Here is a 23,318-nt window from a genome sequence, read left to right as displayed (position 1 = left end):
AGGTGGATTTATGTGTTTGCGAGTGTCTGAAGGAGACCTGAATGCTAAAGCGTTGACAAATGTGTGCAAGCTGCGCAGCTGTCAGTCAGTATCAGTCATAAAGAAAGTGATCAAAACACTTGTGAGAAACAGGGCAGACGCAGTGACAGGAAAGATCTTTTATTGATGTTGTTAGAGCGTCTGCCTCGAGACAAAAGCCTTCAGGTTGCATTTAATATAAAGAGATCAACTCTGATTATTGTTAGCCAAGCTGTTTGTCACCAGTGAAAGCAGCGAGTGTTGTCATATGGCCACGAGAAAAAAAAAGTTGCGTAAACATGACTCACCTCAGGCATAAAAACACCAAGGAATAATTTATTAAAGGGAAGATGTATTACGCTTTGTATTAATGTATTAATGCCTTGCATCATAGATGGTTGATACAAGGCCTTGTTGTCAGTTTCACAAATCTGCATTATAAAAACTGTTTGCGGGCCCTTTGGATTACCAGGATTTCTGCATTGATTAGTATTGTTTACATATAAAACAACATCTGATCGACATCAGTGTCACGGCTTCAGACAAACACAGTCTGGTTAAACGCACTCCCACAGACATGCACACAGAGCGCAGGCTGGAAAAAGTCATCCAATTTAAAAGAGGAGAAATTTCAAATCAGTTCTAGAAAACTGTTTAAGTTAATTGTTATTTTTGGGATTAGGGGGACACATCTCCTTACTTCACTGTAATCCTACAGTCACACTGAGGAAGACGCTAATTGGAGACCAGATTGATCATATAATAATCGTGTTATCTCCTTGCCTTTGAAGTGGTCGCTTCAAAGACAGGGATCAGGTCTACCGCCAGTCACAGTCAGTCGACATCTTCAAAACAACTTTGGCGCATCAAGATTGCAATAAGATCTGCCATCAGTTTGCCATGACATCTGTTTGCCATTGTTCTATTGTTCTTCTTCTACATAAACAGAGTTTCACATTAACTTTGGAGTTGAACCAGAACCTCACAGATTCGAAGCAGAAATTCCTCTGCAAATGTGATTTAAGTGTAAAATGTCAAGTAGTCAGTAACCTTGCTTTTATAATCAGAATGCAACCAGTTAAGTGCAAAAACACATGAGTCGTGCTCATTGGTGCACACCTACTCTGATTGCTCTGCGCTTATAAATTAGGTTTAGGAGCAGTGATCTGCAAATTTTCATCAGTCTGTCTGAGAGGGGTTGCAGTCAGATTGCCTGCCCTCTCACTAGGTGACCAGTTGGTTGAGTGTTGGTTTTACCTGCACAGATTGAGAGATATTTCCAGGATTGTGGCTTTCATCCCAGGACACTGGTTGTAAATGGATTTTCATTTCATTTAAGGTGCTCACAAGAGTAAAACATGACAAAAAATGTCCTTCCCCAAAATGGTAGTCTAAATCCTCGTGTAAAAATAAAATGGGAATAAGGGAGTGTTTTCTAAGGGATCGTTTCATTTGATTTAAAGTAGTAGTGCAGATTAAGCCATTGTTCGTAAAGAAATATCTGTCTGTACTTTTTTAAAATCTCGTGAGCACCATGAAAACAAATATTAAAAAGATTTTGTTTAAAAAATAAAAAAAGGTTCCCGTATGCTACAGAGAACTAAATGGAGGTGAGAAAATATGTTCTGTTAATATTCTCAAGGGCTCTTTTCTCAAGACCAAACTACATTTAGAAGAAGCGACATCACTTAAAGCATAGATAAATGAGAGTAATAACCCGACAGAAATCTCAGACCCCTGTTGAGGCCTATTAGTCTTCCTCCTATCATGACAGCATCTGTGCTATTCCGAGGAACCACCGGTATGTCTGTGTTGTCATTGCAGAAGGAGACGACATGAAATTTGACCCCTTTGGGACATCGGCCCTCAGCACCTTGGCCAGCTATGACTGGTCAGACCGGGACGAGAGTCTGCCCGGTGAGGTCAGAAAGCCACCGGGCTTGGAAGGAGCTGGCCTTCCATCTTTAGTCCCCACACAGAGGAAGGAACTGACCTTTGGCAGCACTGAAAACATCACAAGCAACTCCATAGCAAACATCATCACCTCCTTCCCTGCAGAGGACAGTTCATCAGCAGATGACAAGTTTGAAGCCTTTGCTGACTTTGGCTCCGGCGACCAGGGCGGTGTCAATAACGAGGATGACTTTGGAGACTTTGCAAGTACTGTTTCGGAGAAGTCAGACTCGCCTGCTGCCACTGCCGAGGCGGGCTCAGAGGGAAACCAGAGCGAGGCCTCCGATGACTTTGGTGCCTTCCAGGGAGACAAGCCAAAGTTTGGCAGGTCTGACTTCCTCAAAGCCAGCGCTCAGGCCAAGGTCAAGTCCAGCGAGGAGATGATCAAGAACGAGTTGGCAACTTTTGATTTGTCGGTTCAAGGTGAGTTTTCTTGTTGTATTTACTTCAGTAGGCGGCACATTGTTTTTCAGTTAAAAATAATTGTCTAAATCCAAATAGAATTTTGCTTAAATGATGAAAAAACAGAAAACAATCATTTTTGACAACTTGGAATAATTGAATATAATGAATGAGTTATTGAAAATTGTTGTCAACTAATTAATTTATTAATTATTTGAAGAGCAGTTTTGGCAGAAAAGTATTAATTTCTGCATTGTTGAATTTGTTGACTCAAGCTTCCTCCCACAGTCTAAAGACATGCATGTTAGGTTAATAAAAGCTGCTTTTATTATGGTCCCTTATTTGCAAGGGGTTGCTGCAGTGGATTGATCTTCATGTTTGATTTTACACCGGATGCCCATCCTGACGTAACCCTCTCAGGGTTTTGTTACTGCTTCCAGTGTTGAACTTGGGATCTTTCACATGTTGAATGTGTTAGTGTGACAGCCAAGAGGTATGTCAGGTTAAGTGGTGATTCTAAATTAGGTGGGTTTTTTTTGCCTGTCCCATTTGGTTCTTTAGCCGTCAGAATTGTTGTCTGAGGACCAACAAAGATACCCAATGGATTTACTTTGCCAAATGGATCATCACGGCCTTGCCATATTGGTCCATTTGATCAACCTTTGTTGTTATTATTTATTTTATTTTATTTTCAGTTTTTACAGATGGGACAGACATGAGTGAGGGATAGGAAAGGGAGAAAGAAAGATGAAGGAAAAGAAAAACAGAGGGGAAGAGGGACAGTGAGAAAGGGCACTTAAAAAGAAAGAAGAGATCACCTGGATCACCTGTTGAGAGAAAAAGAAGAGAAAACAAGCAAAAAAACACCCCAGAGCAACATACTAAACACAACACCATCACGTTAATCTAGCTAAGTGTAAACACCAGTAAATACTAAATATTGAATCTTGTTGTGTAGCAAGCAGGACCGACAGCGCATAATATGCTTGGAAATAGCAGCCAATAGAGGTGTAGTTTATGTCTATGATCAGTGAACACCCGTGTGCACACCTGTGTGGATCAGCACGCTTGTATTCAAAAGGTTTCCCCATGTAATGGTCTGCTAGAGGATGTAGGGAACCATAGCCCTGTCCCCCAGGGCATGAAGCAGGCATGGAGGAGATCCAGGCTCCAGACATCCAGAGGCCCCAGAGGTGCGAGAGCCCAAGGAGGACCACCAGAGGGGCATCCGTGCCACCCTCCTGGGAAGAGCTGAGGAGAGCCCCAGATGAGGGGTCAACCAGTAGCCACGGAGCAGAAGCCAGAGGGGGCTGCAGTGGTGCGCCCACTGGCTCTGCCGGCAGCCAGCTGTGCCAGAGTGAACCGAGCCGCAGGCCCAGATGATTCTAAATTAGTAGTTGACATAAGGAAGCGTTGTTAGAATAAATGACTATATAAATGTATGCATAATGTGGACACATGACTCTTCTGACCAGCTGTAAGTCCTTGGCCCTGCACTCTGCTCAAGCACCCCGCCCCCACAGACAAGGCCCATCAGATGTGTAATAAAGCTGTCAGACATTAGATGGTAGTGTTGAGATGACAGCTCCACTCTCTAATGGCAGCGACTGTTGAGATGGATTAGCAGATGCCCACAAATCCATAAGCAGAAATTAACCGTATCCACTTAGAGGCTATTCATTTTCGAACCGCTGTTTGCTGCTGTTATTTTTCACAAAATAAATTATTACAGTTTCCTGCACTGTAATCAAAGCCTCATGTAGATTCATTTCCCTGTGCTGAAGTTAATGTGTGTGAAGAAGCAGGGCTTGCTAACTCCCCTTCTTCCTGTGGCTCAGTGACCTGATCACAGTGGGGCTTCTGGTGTAGGCTGAGTAGTTGTGTGGTGATGGTGGGGTTGAGGGTGGATTACCTGTGTGTAGATGGCGCACGCACACATGTGCTCACAGCTAACCCCACTGGAATAGTCTGGGCTTCACTTGTGTTTGTGCTCGTGCTTGTTGTGGTACCTTGCCAGGGTTTTTGTCCTTCTATAAATTATTCATACCTGCATATTTGTGCCTCTGTTTTGTACCTAATTATTGTTTGTCACAATTAAGTATTTACGCATGCCGTCCCTGTCTGGGAGGAATTAACTACAAACAGAATGGAAGTAGAATGGTTGGAGACAAACAGGTGCACAGCCCAAAATGAGTTGCATCGCAACATGTCGCTGAATTGATATTTCTCTCATTTCTCTTCTTCTCTGCTCCGTCTTTGCTGCAGGTTCCCACAAGCGCAGTCACAGTTTGGGTGAGAAGGAGATCAGGCGTTCACCCCCGTCTCCGGCGCCAGAGCAGCCCTTCAGAGACCGATCCAACACCCTGAACGAGAAGCCTGCACTGCCCGTCATCAGAGACAAGTACAAGGACCTGACTGGAGAGGTGGAGGTGAGGAGGGAACCTGAATATCAGTAGATTTCAGCGCAATACCAAGGACTGTTAAAGCTTCAAAATACATAAATGCCCCTTTTTGTTCTCTTCTGTTTTCCCTTTGTGTTCATTTGAGATAATTTTGTGCTGTTGCAGGAGAGCGAGCGCTACGCCTATGAGTGGCAGAGGTGCCTGGAAAGCGCTCTGGAGGTTTGTGTTTGTTTGTGTCCTGTATCTGACCTCATACCTGGGAGAGACTTAATTGTGAGAGCGACAGCAAATGTTCTAGAGCATAGGTGTCAAACTCTGGCCCGCGGGCCAAATTTGGCACGCAGCCTAATTACATTTGGCCCGCGAAGCCATACCAAATTACTATTAGAGCTGGCCTACTGGTATTATACAGCTAATATATATATTGTTTAGTATTAAGCTTTGCTTGTTCCATATTCAGTTTTTCAGCAAAACTTGTTTGAGTCCATAAGAAAAGATTCATTCTTATATCTGGAGGAAGATTTTTTTTTCCCCAATAAATATTAACGTTAGCCCGCGACTTTGTTCCAGTTTTGAATTTTGGTCCACTGTGTATTTGAGTTTGACACCCCTGCTCTAGAGTAATTAAGATAACCAAAACACACTGAAATGTTTTTTTCAGCCAGGATTTTACCTGTCACGTATGTCTTGGGATATTTTATTTTCTTGAAACTTGCAAATATAACTTCAGGACTGTTGTGTTTTTAAAGCTCATCAAAAATTGAGGATGTTGCAAAATGTCTGCTGGAATATTTACTTTTCGTTTTAATGTGTTTGACATTTCAATCCCGGGTAAAGGCCATAATTTTAACACTTTACTGTTGGATGCTCATTATGAGTTTTATAAGCAAGACCAGTGTGTATGTAATAACGCCAGCTTCTGTCCTTCCACGTTAAGGTCATCACCAAAGCCAACAACACCCTGAACGGGATCAGCAGCTCTTCTGTCTGCACCGAGGTCATCCAGTCTGCTCAGGGCATGGAGTACCTGCTTGGTGAGGAGCTGCACTAATGCACACGCAGACACAGCTACTACTACCACTACTATAAACACACCGGGGGCCTCATTTATCAAACCATATAGGGAAAGTGCTCTAAATCTGTGTGCAACAACCAGCACTTTGCACAGTAAAATGTCCATTCATCATCCACACACCACAGAGCAACCTTATATATTGTAAACCACTTTCCTTTCAAATGCCTTTAAATAGGTCTCATTGCCACCAACATGAGAGTTGGAGGTCCCGATCAATGAAGTAGCACTAAATAGAACTGTTTATTTAGCATGTTTTCTGGAAGAGTGTGGACACTGACAAAAAAATAAAAAAATCAGTGCCGCAGCTGTTCAGGTCAAAGAGAAGTAAAGAAAGTACATGTAAAAAATAGTGTCGATGACCACAGAATAAAAAAAAATACTGCCACAGGAGTAAGACGGTCCACCTCATCAGTATCGCCTGTGGATGGAAAAATTGCTTCAATAATTGGTGAGGTGTCTGTGGCAGAAATCATCCCTGAAGGTGATGCTTGACACGGTCGGTGAACCTCCACAAAGCACAGAGGGGGCAGGGCCATCATGAGTAACCACTTTATTTTATAGTGTGGTGATTGTTTTGGAGTTTTATGGCCATGAGTCTCACACATAGAACTGAAAACACAAGCAATTTTATACCCTCCCCTGCAGCTGAGGACACTAGAAAAAATCAGAACCAAGATGACTTGTGAGTTCATTCGGATCGCCTCTATAGAACAAGGGCGAAGTAATGGCAAGACAATGCAAATAACATTTGCTGATTACTCCTCACTCTTTGTACGGAAAGGTCCCTGCAGTCCCTAAAAACAAGCATTTCATGCTAAAATGTATCTATGAGTCGAGCTCAGCCCTTGAATGTTTGATGATATTGATAAATAACACTATGACCTGGAAACATTTGCACATAGAGAGTTAATACTTCCACATACAGTTAAAAAGAAATGAGGCCTTGCGAGCCTCAGAGGCAACAAGAGCCTGTTAAAGAAGCCGGTGTGTGGCCTTAACGCCCTGTGAAGGACAGAAAGGACAAGATTAAGATGAGCTCTGGTGTGATGGCTTATCTCTGCCCCGTCTGACAAGGTCCTGCTGCTTTACTGTTTCTCTGCTTTTAATGAGCCGAGTGGCTAACACGTCACGGCTAAGTGCTCAACACCGACTAAGAAAGTGTGTTTCTGTGACATGTGTGCGTTTGTTTTCTCCCTCTCAGGCGTGGTGGAAGTGTATCGCGTCTCTCGGCGTGTGGAGCTGGGCATCAAGGCCACGGCGGTGTGCTCTGAGAAGCTGCAGCAGCAGCTGAAGGACATCAGCCGTGTGTGGAACAACCTCATAGGCTTCATGTCGCTGGCTAAGCTCACTGTAAGTTGCTATGACGTTTGTACGCACTCGCCAAAAGGCAGGACAGATAGATATACAAACAGATTCATACACTTGGTTGCTTTCTTTTTCTAGTGGAATTACGCACTGATAACAGAGCATTGACGTTCAGTTAAAAATGCAAGTCCTGCCAATAACATGATTGAGTGTTAGTGAATCCAGTATTGTCGGTCCATTAGGATAAAATCAATGATTCATTGATTTGAAAGCAATGCAGATGGAGTCTTTTGGTAGGCCGCTGTTTGGATCAGCGGGGATGACGAAGACTGTAAAGATTTATTTACCCAGCTGTCTCCAAGTATCTGTAAAACGGGACGCAAGAGGAGGACTGTTCTCATCCACAGAGCCAGCAGACGAGGAATACTGTTTGTAGACGATAAAAATGATTTAGCATCTTGAGAAAGGAGGCAGAAACAAAATGCAACAAATGTTTAATTAAAGCAGGGATGAAGATTTCTTTCCTTATAAAGGAGAAAGATGTAAACTCGAGAATTGTTTGTTTTCAGTCTGAGTAGCCAATGTCGTGCCAAGTCTTTATTAAAAAAAAAAGTTGATGCTCGGAGATGTTTACTATAAGCCGACTTGTTCTCTCTGCTGTTATTATAAGAATAGAAATGACTACATTTTGCCCTGCGGCAGGAAGTAAAACGTCTGTGTGTTTTTGTGTGTCTAGCCTGATGAAAGCTCCCTGGATTTCTCCTCCTGTATTCTGCGGCCGGGTATCAAGAATGCAAAGGACTTGGCTTGTGGGGTTTGTCTGCTCAACGTCGACGCTCGCAGCAAGGTTTGTGTGCATGCACACTCACACAGAGTAACTGTTACTGGGTACTGTTTTTTGTTTTTTACACACATGATGCTGTGCTCATCCCCAGCAGATAACAACTGACATTTCTTTGACTTTGAAACATTTTTCCAGAACAAAGAAGAAAGCACTATTGGACGTCTGTTTAAACGAGTATGAGACAGTCAACTGTCATCCGAATCTCATTCCACTCTTTCCTGTTGGGGTCCTTGGGGGGCCTATCCTCCTCTTACTGACGAGCCCTGCGGGGGGCCAAAGTGACAGGATTCCCTCCTCTCCACTGCTCTTCTATCAGAGCTGTTTTCTGCCTAGACATGCACATCATCATAAAAACCCCACAAAGTACCAACCCAAATCTAAACCCCAACCCCTCACATTACTTTGCCTGTCAAGCTTTGTCTTCTTGCAGCACATATGATGCAAGTAATATTCATTTAACACGAGTTCATAGGGAAGATCAAATTCTTTTCACCTGTCACATTGCAGACTTTTATGCATGTAGTCCTCTAGTTAGTTAGCTAATTGTCACCATAAATCTGAGCAGAATCCAGCTGACGTTTATGAATTTTATGTTTCCAACTCAGTTGTTTGATAGCTTTCTGTAGATCGAAAAACTTTAAAGAGCCCCGCGTAATGTAACAAAAGATTAATGAGCATAACAAAATAGTTCTTGAATTATAATTTCCTCCTAGTTAGTCGTAGTGTGATTGGGATAAATGAAAGAGATGCAACAGCATGCTTCATATCTTTTATTATTGCAAATAGATTAAAATTATCCCCAGAGCTGCCAACCTCGGCTCAAAAAACCAGACGGCTCAAACTCAGCTGTACGGCCCAGTTTGATCTCAATTCAATTTTATATAGATGTCTCAAGCTTTATATTGTAAGCTAAAGCCCTACCATCAGACAGTCACACACTCGGTGACTGTGGGGAGGAAGAACTCCCATTTCATAGAAAGAGACCTCCAGCAGAACCACTGGGGTGGGGTTGAAAGGAGAAAATAAGAATAGAGACGGAACCAAATATAAACTACAAGAGAGAGTAGACACAGAGTTATTTATATGTGTAGCAGCATATATACGCATCAGTAATGCAAAGAGGAATAGAGAAGAAGTGCTGAGTGCATCATGCGTCCCCCAGAGGCTTAAATAGAAGAATAAGCAGGGAACCACCACTTTTTTTTTTCTCTTCTCTTTTACTCCACCCCCAGTAGATTGTTGCCTCTTGCTGAGCATGTTTCTGCTAGAGGGTTCATCCCATTAAAGAGGAGCTTTTCCTTCCCACTGTCGCCAAGTGCATGCTGACTGGGCATAGTCTATTTGCTGGGATTTTTCTCTCTATTACTGTAGGGTCTTAACCTTAAAATATAAATTGCATTGAGGTGACAATTTTTGTGAATCAAACAGAATTTAACTGCAACTGAGGTTTATAGTCACCTGATAGGGTTAAGCCAGTGGTGTTAAACATAAGGAGTCTTTGCAGGGCCTTGCAAAGACTCTAATTCAACCTTTTGAAAGGCTTTGAAAGAAGGAGGGCATACATTTTTTCATAGGTTTTACAACTTTGTCTACCAATAAAGACCTCCCCCATAGCCATCCATACTACTAATTAGGCAATAGATAAACAGTTAAATGTAATTAAATTTGATCTGATGGTGATGCTATAAAAATGATCTGCACGTTTAGAGTCACCACATTGAACCTGAAATTAAGCGATTCCTTCAAAACGTCTATCAAGCATATGGAGGTGTTGGATATATAGTTGCAGTATGAAGAGACTTGCTTCTATTTCTGATAGAACTTTCCTTTAGTGTTACTCCAGAAACAATACAAATAGTCCTGAAAGTGGTGCTGCAAAGTCAGTGTTTCGACAGTTTTTCCTTTGTAAACTCTCCAGACACTCTAAATGCCAGGTGTCACTCCTATTAGTGCCCCACAATGTGAACAAAGTCAGAGCTTGACAGGCTCTGATCAGACAGTCACTGCAGGGGAGACGGTGGGCAGACAGTCACTTTAGGTCGTCTCCCTGCTTTTATGGTGAAGTATGAAGTTAGAAGTGTCCACGGATAACAATGTGCGCTCTTGAAGTAAATGACAGAGAGGGAAGATGTCACTTTGGCACCTCGGGGTGGGTTTTTTCACCCTGTGATTGCTTCCTCAAGGTCACAAAGGTTGTTACTTTGTCTTGGAAGGGTTTCATTTTCTATTCTGCCACCTCCATCTCAATGTAGCTGCACACTTTGCCACTTTGAGCTAACAACCGTTGGTGTTTCTAATAACTGTTCAGAGAGCGGGGCAGGATGGCGGTACCTCTTTGCCTAGGGTGGTCGTGATTTTCATCGACGTGGGCCATTAAGGGTATTCTCGGACCCTGCGGTTTAGAGGGCAGGATGGTGGCGTTGATTGTTTCTTGCGATCCGTCTGCTGCTCTGCCAGAGCCAGATGGATAGTCCAGACAAGATAAGGCTGACTGAGAGGCATCTAGGCTGTGAGCAGATGTGGCTTACACATTAGTCATAAGCAGGGAGAACGGCGGATAATAGACCTGCACACACAAACGCACTCTCTCTCACCTCTCGCTCCTCTGTGCGCAGAGGCAGTCTGAAATTAATGCAGTTTTATTTTGTCTCTGTGCCACAAGCATGAGATTAATAACCCATCTTTTAATTACATTTTTGGCACAAACCACCCTGGTAAGACTGTCGAGCGGAGAATAGCATCCCCTGCGAGTATAATGAAGTGAAAGAACAGCTTTGGCTACGGCAGACAGCACCGATTGTTGCTTTGTCCCTCAGTGAAGAGGTGCCGGTTTGTTTTTCGACCAAAGGTGCAGGCGGGTGGAGACGTTGATGTGGCATCAAAGAAATGCGAAAAATGCTCGACAGCCGATGTGCTCAGTCTCTCCTGTTCAATTCATGTTTTGAATTCTGATATTATTCTTGATTCAAACAGAGCCAAACAGTCGCTTTCAGCCAGACTCACCATGTTCCTGTTTGGCTAATGTTCTCTGGGTTGTCGCACCTTTTTTTCTTTTTTTGGTTTAAATCATTCTGCATGTTATCTTTGGGTTAAGGGGCTTGGATGGGCGACTGCAAACAGCTTCATCTCTCCTCAGTTTGTCACTCAGAAGCAGCAGCAGTTTCACCCTAAGTGATACTTTTTGGCTAATGATGCTCCAGCTCCTCCACTAAACGATAAATGCTAATTTAGGCATTTACAAGGAGAAGGACTGGAAAGGAGTTTAAGCTGAATAATTTAGCATTTTTGGCTATTTATTTTAATGCAGCTTTTTCAAGTGCCTCAAGCATTTGGATTATCAAGTTGAATGTGTGTAGTTTTGACAGCAGCACACGGGAGTTTGGACCACAGCTTTGTTCTTAGGCTGCCCATCTCTTTCACAGCATGTTTCCATCTGGTCGAGGTTAGCGGGGCTCCTGCACAGACAAAGAAAGTCAGGGAAATTACTTACCGTGCAATACCGACATTAAAGAATTTGGGAATTGAAAGAGCACTCTTTGAAAGTGTTCAAAAGTACAAATTCGACAAATCTGAAGCTGAGAGAAACTGAGAAGTTGACTTCTCAGCGACTTCCTGTGTGGAAGTGACATAAATTAGCGAAAATCATGTCCCCATCCCAACTTTATTTAAACGTGTTGGTGCTAGCAAATTTAGACTGAGCAGATATTTAAATAAGTATGTTATTTTGTTGTTTTTGTTATATTGTTATGCTTAAGTCAACATTGTAACATTAAAATTAGTTCCAAATTATCACATTGTTTACATTGTACTTCACTTTTTTAAATAGGGTTGTGCTAAAAGTAACATTAACCTTTAGCATTAACCTTAAAAAGTAGCGCTCGATTCCAGGTCTGGTGATGTATCACCGACAACTTGTAGCTTTTTTTTTTAATCTCACAGTAAAGAAAGCTGTCAGTGAGGGCAGGTTTCTGTTTGTGCTGGCTTGTAAATCTTTGAGTCATTGATGTGTTTTTTTTCACCATGTAACACATGCATCCAGTTTCAGGCGATTGGCTGATTGTTTCAGCTCTAACCAATCATGCTGTTGTACCAGCAACACGGCAAAAGATGGCAAGATCAAAACATGAGGGACTGGTAAAGGTCCTTTCTTGGTTTTCTCCCAACATTTCAGCTTCTTTTTGAGCAGGAGACGTCTGATTAAACCAAACCTTTGTTCTTTCAGTCTTCAACCTTTATTTTAATGTCAGTTGATAACTGTCATTTTAAACACAGACTCTGGTTCATGTGAGGTGCTGCCGCTGCAATAGCAGCTTTTCTCCTTCTGTCTACAACCCAGATTTGTCTACAGGACTGGATTAACTGTGACAAACCGCGCTGATTTGTTTCAGTGAGCATACTGGCCAAAATCTTCAGTCAATATTTTAGATCGATCGAGGCAAAATCTCTTGAATTCTGAGTTGGAAAAATGTGTAGGAGCCCCGAGGGTAAAAACTTTCATGTTTTCACCCAAAAACATGCTGTGAAAAGTGGTGAAACGGCTGCTCGCTGCTTATTCTGTGCACACTTTGCTCTGGGCGCTGCATGAATATGCTTCACCTCTCTGACTGCTCTTGTGCTTACAGGCATTGACTAAAGACAGGGAGAGGAGCTTAAGGGTAATTATGCCTTGTTTTTTTTTTTAACTTCTAATAAAATAGTTTGCATTAAAGCTTGATTTTCATATCCGAACAGATAGAGGAGCCAGGACCTTTACATGCAGCTGAAAGGTCAGATGAATTAGCAGAGTCTCTGTTTTATCTGACAACTCCAGCTTGAAAACATAAAACCCACACTGTAGTGTCACAGCAGGCTTTTATTAACCTTTATTTAACCAGGCATTAGAAACAAATGATTTTCCAGGGCAGGCTGTGTACAAGGCTCTGTTTAGTTAAAACAGGTGGATATTAGCCTCCCTTCACTGACACACAGGTGAACTCTGGAGCAGGAAAGGCACTGCAGCGAAAGCAGGGGTGTGTTTTAGTTTGACCACCCTTTCATTTTGCATCCTCTCCCTCCCAACATTTCCCAGCTTTGGCACTCCTCTAAGTGCAGGTTTGTGGAAGCAAGTAGGCCAGGGCACAGAGGGGTCTCTGAAAGGAAATCGCTCCTCCAGTGAAATGTGAGCGTGTGGAGGAAAAAGCGAAAAGTGGAAATGTGTCATTTGGCTCGTCTGAGAAAGCCCTTCATCGGGCGGAGCATCTGTGCCGCAGACTGCATTCAGGCAGGTGGAGATGTATTTGACTTAATGGTGTGTTGTGGTGGTGTATTTCTGCATGCGTCTCCCCTCTGCTTCTGTGTGGGAGGCTGTGATTCACTGCACATGACTCATTCCTCTCTCCGGCTTCAGCTCCATTATTTCACCAGGGATGCAAACTCCTAAACTGCACATCACACACATTAGCATCTCCTGATTGCGCCCACCGTGCCGCAGCTGGGCCCAGTGAAATCGCAAACTTGCATCAGAGCCCTCGTGTGTGTGTGTGTGTGTGTGTGTGTGTGTGTGTGTGTGTGTGTGTGTGTGTGTGTGTGTGTGTGTGTGTGTGTGTGTGTGTCAGTTCGACACATTTCATTTTCTAAATAGCTCCAGTTCAGGCAATGTTTTTCAGAATCAAATTGCATTGTGACGCAGCAGGCTTTACGGTGGGGCATTGTTATCCTTTTTGTCTCAACAAAATAAATGAGGTGATCCATATTTGTTGATACAAGTACAGACAGTGATGGAATTACAGCGTCTGCAGTCATAGCACGATCAGATTTTTTTTTCTCCTTTCAGTTCATTTTATGTTAAATCTTTGGGGAATAATTTTGCTTTATTTTTGCCCCATTTAGCAGTCACTTGTGGTGTGTTTGGATCCTCTGATCAGGTTGTCAGCAGGTTTAAACAGGGGATTGCTATCATGTTTTTATAGCTTCCTCTCATTTTTCAGGGAATTTTTCAGTTTTGGTTCCCCCCCCCCCCTCCATTTAATATAAAAACTGCAGACATGGCTTCATCTGATTAGACATGCAGCTTCAAACATATCTAATCTTCTCCTGTGTTTTGATTGAGCTAAATCAGCATGCATGAAGATATCTATGGCTGTTTTGATGGCTCTCATGCATACCTCCAGATTTAAATAAAGAATGTCATCTGATGCCCAGCTGTAAACACGTTACTTCAACACATTATTTTCATCTTGGATGCATATTTTGTGTATAAAGAGAGGACTACACAGCACCTCTCATCTTAGGTCTCTCTAAATGTCAGCCGGTGCACATTTATTTGTTCCAGCACATTTACAGAAATCCCAGGGGCACTGTCATCCTTCTTGAGTTTTTATATATATATATAACAGTGTAAAAGTGTCACAGCATGCAACATCCCTTGATTTCAACCACAGTCACATTTTTTAAATATGCAGAAAATCTTTAGATTTAGTTTGACTCCTTATAAACAGTCAGATTTAGTTATGATCAGTGAGATGTTCACAGCATGTGGCTCTCACAGCATTTCTGTAGATAGAACATTTGTACCAGTTGGACTATTATTCATACACTATTTTTTTTTTCTTCTTTTTCTTGTGCTCTCATATAATTTTATGCAGGCCATTTTTAACGACTTGAGTTTTTCCCCAGTAGGCGTTGCCCATGTTTATTGAAATGTTTTGCTCGCCAGAGGCAGATTTTCATCCTGCGTAACTTGGCTGTAATTTACTGCAGGGTCACCTACATTGAAGCTGTGCTGTGCTGTGCACCGCTGTGCTGCTCTCAGAGGATAGCTGATTCATGCTCTGGATAAGCGTGCTGCACATACTTTTATAAATACCTTCAATACAGCTGAGTGGTAATGGCATGTGTCATATTTCCCAGTTAATTAAGAGGCTTTTATGGTTGGACTGGTGCGAGCTCCCTGCAGCCTTCCCAAAAAAGTAGATTTTAAAAGCTGCTTTCAGATGCTCGCTTACTCACAGGGGCAGATTTTTTCCCCCCCTTAAATATTTGAATTTCAGTCTCTACAAAAGTAGGCATAGAAATAACTGCATTGTGGGGTTTTCCATCTGAGGATCACGGCCTTCGGTAGATCTGACATGGACTCCATAGCGTGTCTTTTTTCCTCTCCCCCTCTTACCCACAACCACAGAAGACTGTCCCTCCCTCAGCTTGGTTCTCCCAGAGGTTTCTTCCTCTTAAAAGGGAGTTTTTGCTTCCCACTGTCACCAAGGTCTTGTTCATAGGGGGCCATCTGATTGTTGCGGTTTTTCTCTATTATTTTAGAGTCTTTACTTTACAATGTAAAGCACCTTGAAGCAACTGTGGCTGTGATTTGGAGCTATATAAATAAAACTGAATTGAATTCAAGTTAATTGGATGCTGCTGCAGGCTGCTTTGTGCTCGTCAAAATAAACTAGCCTTTTTTCCCTTTCAGCAGCATTAAAATGAAGTCCGGGTAAAGCAGGTGCACACACAGGTTTATATTATTATAATATTTCACCCTTTCACTCTAACAGGCGTTCAACTCGGAGACAGACAACTTCAAGCTGATGTACGGGGGCCATCAGTACCACGCCAGCTGTGCCAACTTCTGGATTAACTGTGTGGAGCCCAAACCCCCGGGCCTCATCCTGCCTGACCTGCTCTGAGCTGCCATGGTAACGCGGCAAGAGCTAATTACCACCAGATAGGTGGAGCGGCCACTCGCCTCACACCAAGAGCAAGAGGAGGACATCTACAGTCACTGGATTCCTCTAGATTTTTTTTTATTATCCTGAAATCTCACCCAGACTGTGTTCATTTGCAGATCTTTTCCCTGAATAGTCATTGGTCGGTTCATATGGTTACTCTTTCGTTCAACCATACAGGTCAGCAGTTGAGGTCATATTTAAATCTGTTTTTAATGCTGCTTTTGACAAATTATTTCTGCTGACTATTCGTGCAGAAATGCAACAATATTAATAAATATAACAAATCAGTGAATCCTATTTAAATTATTAGGTGTGCAATATCCTTATAACACTGGCAGAGGAGGTTTTTGCTTCTGTTTGTATATTTTTTGTTTGCAGTGAATCAGACTTAATGAATCATAAGTCTACCATTGAATTACTTGAATTGTATTTCTGTCTCGGGTCTGTTGGATGAAACTCTGTGGCTGTTATGGTTTTAATGTCTTTTTGAAAATCTTTAACATTCAAACCATCTCTGCTCTGCCGGAAGGCAGGCGCCTCTCTTTCTCTGCATTATGTTTCGCTGTGTTGAATGTCTTTTGCACTGTTTGTGAGGAAACTTTAACACCTCTTTGGGTATTTAAATTGTATTTTGTAGGTGTTGGGGATTTGACGGGAATCTGTTGTGACTTTCTGTGTTGTTGTTGTGTGCAGAGCTGAAATTCTGGAAGTATTTACTAATGCTGAATTTGAACAGCAGCAGCATTTTCTGTATATTACAGTGTCATGCTGCAGCTTTGTATTAATCACCCAGCTGTAATGTGAATGTTATGTAAATAAATGACGTGCAAACTGGTTAAAGTGTCGCAGAGTTAATGTAATTATCAGGTTTACAGGTCATGCAGACCAAGTTCACCTGAAGGACATGCTTGTGTGCACTGTGGCGTTTCCATGCAGACACAAGAAGCTGGAGGGCATGTGTCCATCCACTCTGAGCATTATGTTCAGCCTTTAATGAAGCCACTTATTTAGCTCGGGAGCCGTACGTAATCGTGAATGAAGAAAGTATAACTAACCTGGACTGAATACACATCAGTTCATCATAATTTTCCATAAAGTAACCAGCTTCTTCTGAGGAAAGCAAATACTTCTGAAAACGACATGTGTAGTTCTAAAGTAACTCATTACTTTGGTGAATATAATTAATGTTACTACTCCATTACATTTTTTTTAATCACCTTTGGCTTCAGGCAATTATGTGGCAAAAGACCAAAGTTCTGCATATAAAATCCCTTTTAGGATAAAAAGAAAATACAAGTATTTAATGCAAGCTCCTTGAAATTTGAAAAAGTCACGCACAAAAAAATTGAAAGACTCTGTATTTTAAGACCCTCCCGCCAGACAGGCATAAAAAAATAAGCCTTGATTTATATATTCTCTTACTATAGCTACTGCATTTCTGTGCTGTGCACTGTTTAGCCTGTTTTTTTAGCCAATTTCCAGGTGATTACTCGGCTTATAATTCAACGGATAGTGGATATAAACTTGATGGTACTATTGGAAAATGAAACTTCTATGATGCTTTTTTTAAGGCATCATGTCTGCATAAATGCGTAATTTTAGGCTGTTGCTACATGGATGGTAGGCAGCGCAATGATGTCATGATCACCGATATAGATAGGAACCCCCGGGGACCTGAGAACAACATACACAGAGATTATTTGATTATTATAGTAAAGATACACCAAATCAAAACCTTGTAGGTTCTTATCACATCAATTATGAAGTCTTGGAGTTGCCTAGCAGCTTCCTACTAATAGGCTAAAATGACCCATATTTAATGTTTATGACCTTTCAACACCTTATCAATACATTGTAGGATTTTAATCTCACAAAAGAACTAATTTATATCCACAAAAACCTATAAAATAATTGCAATATTTATGAAATCATCACCATGCCTGGGACTACATGACCTTTATATGGTAGAGCAGATAATAAGTATATCAGTTGCCAACAGCACAAACAGGCCAAACAAGACTTCAACATGGGCATGTAAATAAAATTAAAATAGGAATAAATAAATAAAATAAGAATTTTTATTGTCTCATGAAGCCAAAAACATTGTGCCTACTCCAGATTTAATCATTTATCACCAAACGCCGATAGCAGTGTTGGTAAAAACCAAAATAAAGGACCCTAAACAGAAAAGAATGCCAGAGAAAGCAAGGCTCCAAAAATGATCCAGGTTGTCCTGGCAGTACGCTGAGCCTGTACACCCTCAAACTTATGCACTGCTGTACCCTCACCACCGCTAAACACACAGTCAACAATGTTTTATCACTTTTCTGGATTCATTCATCCAGTGTGTTCAAATCTGAACACAGCACGGCCTTAAAATGACTCATTTAATTCACGTGGCTTTCTGCTCTTATTCCGCTGCTTTTCCTGTGATGCTTCCTCTTCCGAATGCATGAATGTTTCTGCACATTTCCCTCTGTCATTTTACCCAATAATGTACTTTCTCTCCGGCCAGAGAGGCCTCATTTCCATCACTTTGCGACAAAATGGAATAAATTCTCTACCAACAAGCCTGCAGGGCCATCGCTGGCGGTTGAGCTCAGCCAATCAAATGCGATGTCTGGGGGAAGGTGGGGGTGAAACCAGTCTTATTATTATTCCCCCGCTCTTCAGGTGTGTTCTCCAACATCCATTTTTATCTCTCGCCATTCCCTAATTTATTTCCTGCAGAAAATGAATTCCTCTCCTCTCACCGTGAACACCAGGATTACTAAAATTACAAACACTGAAATCAATTACCGAGCGAGGCCGCGTAAATCAAAATGCAGCCTCGTCTCTCTCCTTGCTGCGCCCATCTTCACGCCTATTGTCTGAGATGGCGTGCTGAAACGATCAGTCTGGCAGAGACAAGAGATTGAACTGATACGGTGCTGTACTGAGTGCTGCTCTTTGGTGTTTTGTGGCCATGGCCCATCATATTATTGATTAAAAACAGCTGCTTCTGTAAGTTCATCTTCACCCTCGTGGAAATAGCTGCTTCCCGCTTTACATTTTGACAACATTTCCAATTATTTATGTTTGAGACTCTAAAGCAGCTGTTTCAGTGTTTACGAGATTTAATCACAGTGACAGCAGAGGAAGAGCTTAAATGTATTAGCAGCATTCGGGATGATTAACTGAGCACTAATCCTGCGTTTTTGCGGGGTGGTGGTGATGTTTGAGCAAAGTCTTTCCTTTTAATCAAGCAAAAATGTATTCAAAGTAGTCAAAAATTTTAAACTATCAATAAAATGACTCGAGCCATTCATCAAGCAAAACGTACAAACCGTCAAAGGCTTACATTTTTTAAATCGGAATGCTATTCCTGATAAATTAGAACTGGAAGATGAGTCATGATATTGATTTTTCATAGTTTTTCTGAAATGTTGCAAAGTGATTAATTGGTTAATTACTCATCTACAGTAGAAATATTAGGACTGGATTAATTATTGAAGACGCAACTGTGAAATTACCAAAGTTGACTCAATAACATGCCTTGTCAAAAAAACACAATTAACAAATCAACATCTAGATTATACTAAATAAAACACAAATACAGTAAACAAATACTTTTTTGTGTTAACTGACCTATGACCTATTCAAGCATAAGAAAAGGCGACAAGCACACAACAGAAAACGCTTAAATTGGGTCTCCAGGCACTTTGTTACTAGCAGCCTTTCACAAAACCAGATCTTTATTCCCTTCTTTTAACATTAGCCTACAAAAAATACCCACAATAACATAGTGTGACAAGCAAAATAAAAAGTAAAATACTATTTTTATGGCAACAACTTGAACAAAGAGGTCCAATGTTAAGTGTCTACAGCCATTTGTAAAACACGGTGGAGGCTCTGTCATGGTTTGGAGCTGCATTTAAGCCACCATCTAACTGGCAACAGCTCAATCTTTCAGCATGATAGGAATGCTAAACACACTGCCAACAGTAAAAAGGTAAGGTGGTCTAAGAAAGTTCAGTCTATGTTGAAGAAGGTGGCCAAATACTGACTTTCCAGGCCCGAAACTCATTGCATGAGTGAATGTGTGCCATCATCAAAGCTAAAGGTGGTTCAAGAAGATATTAAAGTGTCACTTTTTTGGTCAAGTAGCCTAAAAACCTCATGAAAAGAGCACGTCATGGAAATTATTTGAAAGACACATTTAAAGTTACATTTTTTAAAAAGTCCTTAAAATGCTGGGTACTGTGTTATTTCTAACAAATGTGACACAAATGGAAGTAAATAATATAGACTGAGGTCTATTTTTGGCCTTGGATTAATGCACACTGAGCTCCCGAGTATTTAACAGCAAGACAAATCAAAATATACTCCATGGTCTGAATTTGTTGAAAAAAATTAAATAAAAATTAACAAATATGGCAAATGGACTTTTACACTCCCACTGGCACTCAAAGTGCTTTGAAACATTACAAGCCACATTCATCCATTCACTCAGGGCTTTAGGAGCTTTTTAATCTGTCACACACACAATCACACTCCGGTGAACGCATCGGGAACAATGTGGGATTAAATACCTTTCCCAAGATACTCAATCAGATCGAACCAACAAACTCCTGATTGCTTGACGACCCACTCTATCTCCTTAGCCACAGCCGCCTGTACAGAGAGTATCCTTTAACGCTCATCTTTGGTTCAAAAGCCAACACTTAACATAATTTATGACGACCCAATTTCCCCATTAAGGACCTGGACACAAATATTAGTCATTTCCACTGCTTTGATGCTCAGTGCACAGACTCAAGCTTCGTGGCTCACAGTCCTTCGCTTCAGTGTCCAATCAGCTGAGACAGCTGAGACTTGAAAGGCAGCCGACAGATGAGTCACTGTTATACCACAGAGACAACGCGCTCGTTCAGCTGCTCGCCGAGGAACAATGACTGTTTCATGACAAACTAAATTCTGCTGTGCTTCAGATGACCCTCAGTCAGACTGTGGGGCTGTTTTTCCTCCCCTTTCTCCATCTTTTATTCTCAGTTATGGTTTTCTATACAACTGCTTGCACCCTGAATTTTCATTACCATAACACAAAGCACTAACAACATTTAAATCTGCCCTTTGGGACTTTTACACAGGTTTCCATCTAAGCAGCATCCTCTATGTGCCCATTCTCCTAATGTTTCCAACTGTTGTGAAGCTAAAAGAAATGCAGGCTTTGCCTCACACCACACAGCTGAAGCGTATGTTGCTGTTTGGCTAAATCATGTTGTCAAATTATTACTATAACGAGCATGTCAGGTCTAAAATTGAGGCAGTGTGTTTATATTAATAATGGGCTTGTGTGCATGGCCTTATTAAAATGGAAATGCAGGATTTACAACCGAGTGATACAGCAGTAGTTGTGTAGCTCATGCAGATTATAGTGGATCATTAGAGGCTGTATAATTTGAAGCCCAAAGAGGCCATGATTCAGTAATCCATTGCAGCCACAGTGGATGTTTTTATTTGCTACGTGTGGTTGAAAAATTTCATTATTTACCAGGACTGCAGCAACAAAACCTACGATGAAAACTGAAAACTGTATTTTCTACCGATTTTACATAATAATAACAATAACAACATAATAATTTAACTGTTGTGTTGCATTTTCAGTTCCACAGTTCTTATATATTCTGTTTATATTCAATCACTATTTTATATTTAACATAATATTTGGTGCTAAAAATAGACAAAGATAATTATTCTTTTCAAAAAAGGAAAGAAAAACATTTTCTGATATAATAACGCAAGAATGACCTCAGGATCTACAGTGGCAGCTTCAACCCTGAATGATTAACCGACTGTAGAAACCACATAAATATTAATTAGTTTGTTTGTTTATGTACAAATTAAAAACAATGATGCAATCTTTTTAATTCTACATTAGTTTTATTGTTAAACAGCAGTCTGCTAGCGGCTCTGTGAGTCTGTACTGTTCAGCATTCGCACGCCGATGCGTGACGAAATTACAGCATTGATGACTTGAATGGTATTTTCTGTCAAAGTTACAAATTCCAACTACAATAACTTAAATCTGCATCAGGTTCTGCAAATATTTAAATTAAAATGATAAATCTTTCAAAATGAAACAAAAGTACAGAAACAGCTAACTAGTAGTTAGCAACTAAAGCAGAACTGGAGCTGGGCTGTACTTTGTGAAATACCACTTTGTACCATAGGATGGCGTAGTGATGATGGAGCAGTCTTTATTAATAAGGAGACTTAAGAGCACATTCTTCTTTAAAACGGCAGCCTGCAAAAGACAAAGTTAAAGCAGCACACAGCAGGGGGTAAAATGCTGCCCCTAGTGGTGAAACCTTTGAGTAAACTATACAGAGGTTTATTACAAAAAACACCTTTAAGCTAAATGCTAATTTTCCCAATACTGTCCAAAACCTTGGTGTTAAAACTAACAGGTCACTACATGTCCGCATCCTAGCAACAATTGATGAACCGAACATTAAAAGCTTCCACATGAAACACTTTCCTCTGTCTTTAGCCAGTGCAAACACAGTCAAAAAATATCATATTTGGGGTTTGTTCTCTCATTTGGATAAAGCAGGCAGTTTGAAGATGCCAAATTGTGCATTTTTAACTTGACATTTTGTACACTGAACATTAAATAATTCATCATAAAACAACAAATTAAAATATCATAAAGACAATATTAGCACACAGCGGTGTGTTGCAGCTCACCAGTATTTGATGCTTTCCGTTGAGTTGCTGACTGAATGTCTGAATGTCATCTCCAGAAATGTCCTCAGTGCCATTCGTTCTGCATGGACTGCACGGCTGGAGCCAGGCCTGCTCCGACACTCAGGATGATGCAAATGGTTTTGCTTACTGCTTTAATGATAGACGATAATATCCTGCTGCTGATGAAGGATGTGTTTACTTTTAGTGCTTGACTGTGCTCTGAAACCCCCCCCCCCCCACGTGCATGTGTGCGCGTTAACACTACCAGAAGGAGGGTAAGGGGATAACTAAAAGAGTTTTTTGCAACCTCCAGCAACATTTAACGCACTCCCACCAGAAATGGTGTCCGCGCTGTATAATTTGGGCCCATCACTTGAGCATTTTGTAGCGAGCCGCGTCTCTGTGGGTAATGGAATTCATTGTTAGGACCACTCTGGAGGTCCCTCAGAAGTGTGGGCACAAGACAAATGGTGCTCATCAATATCTGCCTGCTGCTCTGTAACCACAGCAAAAAGAAATGAATGACAGAACGCTTTTTTGACATCTGAAGACATCTCTTGGGGAAATTGGCTGTGCAGATTGAACATCAAGAGGCCTTTGGAGAAGGAAAGACTGCTGCCTGTTCATGTGAAAAAATCCCGGAGATGTCTCCATTCACAGTTAGAAAAAGAAAAGAGAAAATTTATGCTTTCAGTTTTGTTTTAAATGTGCACTCTGATTCTGGTAAAAGTCCAAAACAATGGGTGTAGGGGTGAATGCAAAGAGTGATATTATCTTTTTATGTTTTTACATTTTAATGTCACTGTCTCAGGGTTTGAAATAACATCCTCGTACAATCCCGTACCTCTGGTGTTTTTATTCCTTTTTACACCTGGGATATCAGAAAAGCA

The 23,318-nt window shown here is 41.3% G+C and overlaps 1 protein-coding gene across 14 annotated transcripts in view; it reads left to right on the top strand.

The window, feature by feature from the left end:
- Positions 1-16,539, top strand: part of synrg (synergin, gamma) — a 42,381-nt gene extending 25,842 nt beyond the window's left edge. For 7 of the 14 annotated variants that reach the window (XM_026191404.1, XM_026191403.1, XM_026191393.1 and 4 more), the window contains 9 exons: positions 1,843-2,394; positions 4,639-4,802; positions 4,941-4,994; positions 5,713-5,809; positions 7,052-7,200; positions 7,892-8,002; positions 8,135-8,173; positions 12,622-12,654; positions 15,526-16,539. In XM_026191404.1, the coding sequence (XP_026047189.1) occupies positions 1,843-2,394; positions 4,639-4,802; positions 4,941-4,994; positions 5,713-5,809; positions 7,052-7,200; positions 7,892-8,002; positions 8,135-8,173; positions 12,622-12,654; positions 15,526-15,657 (1,331 nt within the window). In that variant the 3' untranslated portion in view covers positions 15,658-16,539. Of the gene's footprint in view, positions 1-1,842; positions 2,395-4,638; positions 4,803-4,940; positions 4,995-5,712; positions 5,810-7,051; positions 7,201-7,891; positions 8,003-8,134; positions 8,174-12,621; positions 12,655-13,067; positions 13,259-15,525 lie in introns of those variants that run through there. The other 7 variants (XM_026191397.1, XM_026191399.1, XM_026191395.1 and 4 more) reach the window with 4 other exon arrangements.
- The last annotated feature ends 6,779 nt before the right edge of the window (positions 16,540-23,318 follow it).

The sequence above is a fragment of the Astatotilapia calliptera genome, chromosome 14, assembly GCF_900246225.1.
Source record: "Astatotilapia calliptera chromosome 14, fAstCal1.2, whole genome shotgun sequence".
Taxonomy (NCBI): domain Eukaryota; kingdom Metazoa; phylum Chordata; class Actinopteri; order Cichliformes; family Cichlidae; genus Astatotilapia; species Astatotilapia calliptera.
This window is presented reverse-complemented; position numbering and strand designations above follow the sequence as displayed.